The sequence below is a fragment of the Musca autumnalis genome, unplaced genomic scaffold, assembly GCF_047663935.1.
Source record: "Musca autumnalis isolate F117 unplaced genomic scaffold, ASM4766393v1 scaffold_1, whole genome shotgun sequence".
Taxonomy (NCBI): Eukaryota; Metazoa; Arthropoda; class Insecta; order Diptera; family Muscidae; genus Musca; species Musca autumnalis.
Window position 1 is genome coordinate 65,487,066 of NW_027411644.1, and position 7,692 is coordinate 65,494,757.

The window sequence follows — 7,692 nt, forward strand, 5'->3', positions numbered from 1 at the left end:
TAAAAAGAGTTTTAAAAAAATTTAACTCACCTTAAATTTGGAACAGCTGCTGCTGCGGCGGCTGCGGCCTGTAGCGGCGGGGGTACATTATACGGGAACGGTAGCTTGGCAGCTACAGCGGGATTTTCGAATAGCATATTTGTGAAAATTGTGAAACGTTAAGGGGATAATACGCTCGGCAGCAGGAAAATCAAATCAATCAGCAACGATGAATACAAACGGAGACGGGAGACGACGACACTTTCTTTTTCACTTATTTCTTTTCACAATGCAATGATTTACACTTTTTTAAGGATTTTCTTTTTTCTTTCTTGCCTTTTTCAGAGATTTTTTTCTGGGGGAATTAAATATTTAAAAGGCTTTGTTGCACTGGTGCATATTTTTCTTTGTTGTGATTTTTCTTTTCGAAATTAATATTTTATTTTTTTTTTCCAAGAATTTTTAAATTCTCACAAAATTATTTTTTTCAAATATTTTTTTTTATATTTTATTTATTTTTTATTTTTTCTAATGAACACTCAAACACAAAGCATGTGTTTGTTGTTGTGTGTGAGGGGTCGCGGCTTAGATAAAAAACACACATACAATTACATTCACAGTGGGCTTTCTCACACCGAGAAAACGAAAATTTCAACTAGAGCTCCGAAGCACACAATAAGAAGGCAAAATTCTTGAGGGAGATTTGTAGATTTCTCGGTGTCGTTGTTGTTGTTGTTTGGTGTTTCCTTTGAACTTTATCTCTTTAAAGTTGAGCAGCAGTAGAAGAACGAGCACTTATAGTGATGATGATTATGGTGTTTGGGCTTGTGTTGTTGTTTCTTTCTTCTTAAAATTGTTATATTCCTCGTTTAGCTAGAAACGCGGGCAGTGATATTTTTTGTTTTATTTGTTAATATCTTTTTTATTTCGAAAAAAAGACACCATAGAATGTCGTCTCAAAGTAGGTTTAATCAAGCAGGAAGAAGACACGTTACGGTGTTACGGCAAAACAAACAAAAATCAAAGACAATTTTGACTTGAGCAATCTGTTGATATTGTTGTTGTATTTTGGAAGAAACGACGACAAACAGAGATTTGTTTGCTTTTATTTTTCTTTAAAATTAGAGTAAATAGTTGAGAATTTGTTTGTTGATTTTTCAAGATTTTGTTGATTGTTGGGTGATTATTATTTCTAATATTTCCGATATTGACACCTGAAAAGAAATGAAAATAGAGATCATAAGTTTTTTTTTCTATTTCGAAATAAAATGTGAAGGTCTTCCGAAGACCTCGTCTATAAATAGAAGATTTATTGACAGCTTACTACACAAAAAGAAGACCTCCAGGAGGCCTTCTATAAAGATAGAAGCTTTCATGAAGGCCTTTTTAATGGAAAGAAGTCCCCTGGAGCCCTTCAGAAGACCTAATTTATAAACTGATTTTTGGGGGAATTATTTATTTCATTTAATTTATTTTAAGAAATTTATAAAAACTCTTCCGAAGATCTAGTTTATAAATAGAAGACCTACTGACAGCTTTCTACCCAGAGATAAGACCTCATGAAGGTCTTCTATAAAGATGGAATCCCTCTTGAAGACCTTCTTAAGCCCTTCCGAAGGCCTGATTTTTAAATAGAAGTGCTACGGACAACTTTCTACTTAGACAGATACCTCCTGAAGTCCTTCTATAAAGAAAGAAGCCTTCTTGAAGGCCTTCTTAATAGATAAAAGCCCTTCCGAAGACCTAATTTGCAAATATAAACCCTAATAATGGCTTTCTACTGAAAGAGAAGCTCTTGTGAAGTTTTTCTATAAAGATAGAATCCTTCTTGGAGGCCTTCTATATGGATAGATGACCTCTGAAGCCCTTCCGAACACATTATTTATACATAGAAGTCCTACGGACAGCTTTCTACATAGACAGAAGACCCCTGAAGGCCTTCTATAAAGATAGAATGCCCCTTTAGGGCTTCTATATGAATAGAAAGCCTTTCAAGCCCTTCCGAAGACCTAATTTATAAATTGAAGCCCTAATGACTGATTTCTACTTAAACATAAGACCTCCTGAAGGCCTTTTATAAAGATAGAATCTCTGCTAAAGTATAGAAGACTTCTGAAGCCCTTCCGAAGACTTTGTTTATAAATTTAAACCCTACTGACGGATTTCTACTTAGACAGGAGACCTCTATACATATAGAAACCTTTTTGAAGGCTTTCTATATGGATGGAATACCTATAATACCCTTCCGAACACCTAATTTGTAAGCAAAAGCCTCACTGGTGTTTTTTTACTTAGACAGAAGACCTCCTGAAAGCCTTTTATAAATATAATCCCTGTTAAAGACCTTCTATATAGATATCAGACCTCTGAAACCCTTTCGAAGATCTAATTTATAAATGGATGCCCTGCTGACGGTTTTCTACTTAGAACGAAGACCTCTTGAAGGTCTTCTATATGAATAAAATACCTCTTAAGCCCTTCCGAAGATCATATTTATAAATAGAAGCCCTACTGACGGATTTCTACTTAGCCATAAGACTTCTATACAGATAGAAACCTTTTTGAAGGCTTTCTATATGGATGGAATACCTATAATACCCTTCCGAACACCTAATTTGTAAACAAAAGCCTCACTGGTGTTTTTTTTACTTAGACAGAAGACCTCCTGAAAGCCTTTTATAAATATAATCCCTGTTAAAGACCTTCTATATAGATATCAGACCTCTGAAACCCTTTCGAAGATCTAATTTATAAATGGATGCCCTGCTGACGGCTTTCTACTTAGAACGAAGACCTCTTGAAGGTCTTCTATATGAATAGAATGTCTCTTAAGCCCTTCCGAAGATCTTATTTATAAATAGAAGCCCTACTGACGGATTTCTACATAGCCATATGACTTCTATACCTCTTTTGAAGGCCTTCTATGTGGATAGAAGACCTCGCAAGCACTTCCGAACACATTATTTATAGATAGAAGTTCGACGGACAGCTTACTACATAGACAGAAGACCTCCTGAAGGCCTTCTATAAAAATAAATTCCCTCTTGAAGGCCTTTTATATGGATCGAAGACCTCGCAGCATTCTACATAGACAGAAGACCCCTGTAGGCCTTTTATAAAGATATAAGCCTTCTATATTGATTGATGTCTTTCTGATTGCTTTCTATATAAACATAAGTCCCTCTGAAAATCTTCTACACAGATATTAGCCTTTTTCAGTACCCTATATAGAAAATCTTCCACACAGATGGAAGCCATACTGAAGGTATGTTATATAGAAAGAGGACTTCATTACAGATAGAACCACTTTTGAAAAGACTTCTTAATACCTTCTCCGATATAGGCCCTTCTGAAGACCTTGTATGCAGAGAGAAGGTGATCAAAAGCACTTTTGAAGGTCAACTATGTTCATATAAGCCCTTTTGAAGCCGTTGTTAAGTTAGAGGCTTTATTCAATTTAGTATCACCATTTCAAAAAGTACGTTTTAAATATTTCTCAGTTTATGTCTTATGCCTCGCCCCTTTAATATAGAGTTCCTATCAAGCCTGTCTATAGATGCATATAAAAGCGTTGTATACAGAGCGAAGGATTTCGACCTAAACAAAAGCCCCTCAACGACCATCCATACATATAAAACACGTTTCGAAAGTGTTTCATACACATGGAACCATTTATGAAAGCCTTCTATGCAGATAAAATCCATTTCATATAATTAAAAACGTCCAACACTGATCGAGGCCTTATGTACAGCAAAAAGACCAAATTTCTGAAGGCTTCCATGCGGTTAAGAGCCCACTAGGAGACTTCTTAAGCAGATATACGATCTTCTGAAGTCACTCTAAGCTAATATAAGCCCTTCCAAAGTTCTTTTAAACAGACATAAGCCCCTACGAACAAATAAATGCCCTTCTAAGGACAGACAAGTAAATAGTAAAGGCCCTTTACCTTGATAGGGAAGAACAGTTTTCTACACGGTATCACCATTTTCAAAAGTACGTTTTCTATATTTCCCAGTTGCCATATATAGAGTCCCCGGCAAGCTTGTCTATATCTTAATACCTTGCGAAAAGAAGATTGGCTGTCTTGTTGTCAAGTTGGTTATCGACGGAACCAACTAATTAGTCGTAAGAGTTTTTTTGAACTTTTGGGTTTGTTGTCATAAATATACTAAATATGTTGGCGAGGCTCTTCTGGAATTCCAAAGACGAATTGTGCCAATGAAAAATTACCATTCTGATGTGAGACTCCTACAGTGAAAGGGTATGATCTTCCTTCTTTTGTTGAATCATGGGTCAGCCAATTTTCGGAATTGAATATGGAATACGCTTTTCTGAAGCCATTCTAAGAAAATATAAGCCCTTCCAATGTTCTTCTAAGCAAAATAAGTCCTTCCGAAGACCTTTAAAACAGACAGAAGCCCTTACAAAGGCTTTTAAAACAGATAAAAGCCCTTCAAAGTAGAGACAATTATATAAAAGTCCTTCGGAAGGAATTATATACCCTAAAGTTCTTTAACATGATAATGACGCATTTTTCTATACAGTATCACCATTTTCAGAAGTACGTTTTCAATATTTCCCAGTTGCCTTCCAAGGACGAATTGTGCCAATGAAAAATTGTCATTCTGGTGTGAGACTCCTACGGTGAAGGGGTATGATCTTCCTTCTTCTATTGGATCATGGATTAGACAATTTTCGGGATTGAATACGGAATACGCTTTTTTGAAGCCATTCTAAGAAAATATAAGCCCTTCCAAAGTTCTTCTAATCAAAATAAGTCCTTCCGAAGACCTTTAAAACAGACAGAAGCCCTTACGAAGGCTTTTAAAACAGATGAAAGCCGTTCTATACAGTATCACCATTTTCAAAGGTACCTTTTCAATATTTCCCAGTTGCCTTCCAAAGAGGAATTGTAAAAAGACGGCGAAGTTTAATGTGGAGATTGTTATGATCGACGGTATCAAAAGCCTTTGAGTGGTCCAATAAAACGATAAAACATGCTTTGTTCTCATCAACGTCACATCTGATTGACTCTGAAACTTCTAATGACGCGCTGATGCAACTGTGCTCTGATCGGAAACCTGACTGCACCTCAGACAGCTGTCTATTGTGTAGGAGGTATTCTGATATTTGGGCGTTTATAAGTTTCTCGAAGACTTTAGATAGAAAAGGTAGTATAGTAATAGGCCGGTATTCCATATTTGATTTCGGGACAGGAACAATTTTGGCATGTTTCCAAAGGGTGGGAAAAGTACTTGTGATCAGTATTGTGTTGAAAAGATACGTAAAATAAGGTGGGAGTGGTAGGAGTATACGGACAAACTTAGGGTCAATACCGTCGGAACCAATGGCATTAGACTTAACACTCCTAAAACTACGTAAGACTTTGTCATTGGTGACGCAGCGGAACTCAAAAGATTCTTCATCATTTCGTCATTAGATGTGCTATTGGCGCTATAAAAAGAAAGGTCTGCAGGAATAGCTGGGATATCGATGAATGATTTGTTGAGGTAATTTACATCACATTGAACGGAAGTAGTAGCAGTTGGTTTGCCAGCACCAATTTCATTAATGAGTTTCCACTTACTCTTGGAACTTAATGCGGAACTAAATCGAGTCGAGTAATATTCCATTTTTGCAAGATTTATATGACTACTTACTCTCCTCCGAGCGGAGCGAAATTCATCATGTAGTCCAGGAGTTTTATAGCATTTCCATATATTATAAGCTATGTCTCTATCTGCAATACAAGCCTTGATAGTCGAGTTGAACCAGCGTTTACTTTTCATATCGACACGCTTAGCCTTTATTGGAACAGTCTCATCGTAAAGAAACATGACATTTTTCTGCATAAATTCCGATTCTGATCGCTGATCAACGGAAGTTAAATAATAATAAATGCACTGTTTAGTTAAAGACGACTCTGCGAGTGACAGCGAGCAAATATTTCATATCTATTTAGTATTCCTGGTACCAGAAATGGTTTGGCCAGGAAACAACGTATGCTTAGAGGCGTTAAAAGAATGGGTTAGCCAATTTTCAGAATGGTCTCCATATGAATAGGAACAATATTACAATGAAGAAACTCTAATTGTAGATCACCGGTCGCAAGATATATTCTGTGTTCTGCTCAGTCCACAGATATATATACATATATACTATTTATATTAAAACGACTCTGCGAGTCACAATGAGCAAATATTTCACAACCATATAGCAGTCCTGGTACCGGAATGTTTTGTTCAGAAACAACGTATGCTTAGAAGCGTAGAAGAATGGGTTAGCCAATTTTCGAACACTATTATCTTGAAGAAACTCTAATTGTTGATCGACAATGGAAAGTGTGTAGGTATATTATTTCAATCTTTTCTTGAGGATTTGTTTAATTTATGATTTTGTTGTTAGGGTATGACATTATTTCCACTTCTTCTAGTTTACTAAATTGTATTTTTGTATTATTTGTTTTTAAATATTTTTTTAATGTTATCCAAATATTTTTCCATTTACCATCACTTGTCGCACTCTTCGCCCACCACAATAAACATTGATTGATATGAGAAAATTGTACACTCACACACACACAATCACCGAAATAAATCCACTAATTGTTGACTTTGCAATTTTAACGTTTTTCTTCTCTCTGACGATTTTTTTTCTGTCGTACCGTCGTCGTCTTCAATCGATGGCTATTAACGTCAAACTGACAGTTGGTTTGTTTGTTGTGAACAACAAGAGGTAAAATAACAAAAAGGCAACAATGCCATCCAAAAAGGCAGCGGCGGCGATGAAGTAAGCAGCATCAAATTGTTTAAAATGTATCACGTTTTATGTTGTACGACGGCTGACGCTGCCCCCCGCACACGAAATCAATTCGCCGCTTTTGCCAAAGGAAAGAAGAAACAAATTTTATGTGTGCCAAAAAACAATTAAACAAAGCTGGGAAGAAGTAGCAGGCTGGAGCAGCGACAGCAAAACACATGTGATTTGTAACATTCATCTGTGGTGGGTTGAAACTGCCAACAGGAAATTGTTGCACTATCTCGGTCTCTCCTTTTACCATTTTATATATTTTTGAGTGTTCTCTCTCTCTGTCTTTTATATTCTCACAACATATATTTGTTGTGTTACAGTTACATGTGGTGTCTGAATGGGATATTGGTGAATTACCGAAAGTCCTCTTATTCACCACTACTTCGGAAAAGAGAGCGGTAGAGAGAGCATGCCACTCGCACATTTTTTGCAATGCCTCAATTCTTGTTTGAATTTCAATACCATCACCCGCACTCGGGACATTCGTGTGTCATTATTGCTGGCAAACATTTTGTTTGTTTCCCCCTTTCTGAAATAAAATCTTCTTAAGAAGCTACCTATCAATGAGACTGTGTTTGCGTGAGTATGAAACAAAATTAAGCAGAGTAATGACAATTTAGCGTTTCTTTATTTTCATGGAAAGAAGCACTTCTGGATACGATGCTCGCCTTTGTGGAAGCTATAGGCTTTTTGGGAAACAGTATGAGCGATTTCTTCTATTCCGCATCAATCGAGTCATCGATATAGGAAGAATATTGAGAGACTGTCAGATCGGATTCAGAGCCGAACACTTCAAAACTCACGCATTGGCAGCTGCCTTCCCTACATATGATAGATGGCTTGAAGAACAAAATGGGAATGATTGCCGTTGGCTTGGACTTTGATAAAGGATTTGGCACTGTT

At 36.6% G+C, this 7,692-nt stretch overlaps 1 protein-coding gene across 3 annotated transcripts in view; it reads right to left on the reverse strand.

Moving 5' to 3' along the window:
* msi (RNA-binding protein musashi) overlaps positions 1-6,841 on the reverse strand; it is a 576,326-nt gene extending 569,485 nt beyond the window's left edge. For 2 of the 3 annotated variants that reach the window (XM_073979410.1, XM_073979402.1), the window contains exons 1-2: positions 6,554-6,679; positions 31-1,193 (exon numbers count right to left, since the gene is read on the reverse strand). In XM_073979410.1, the coding sequence (XP_073835511.1) occupies positions 31-137 (107 nt within the window). In that variant the 5' untranslated portion in view covers positions 138-1,193; positions 6,554-6,679. Of the gene's footprint in view, positions 1-30; positions 1,194-6,486 lie in introns of all 3 variants that reach the window. The other variant, XM_073979396.1, reaches the window with a different exon arrangement.
* Positions 6,842-7,692: the final 851 nt, after the last annotated feature.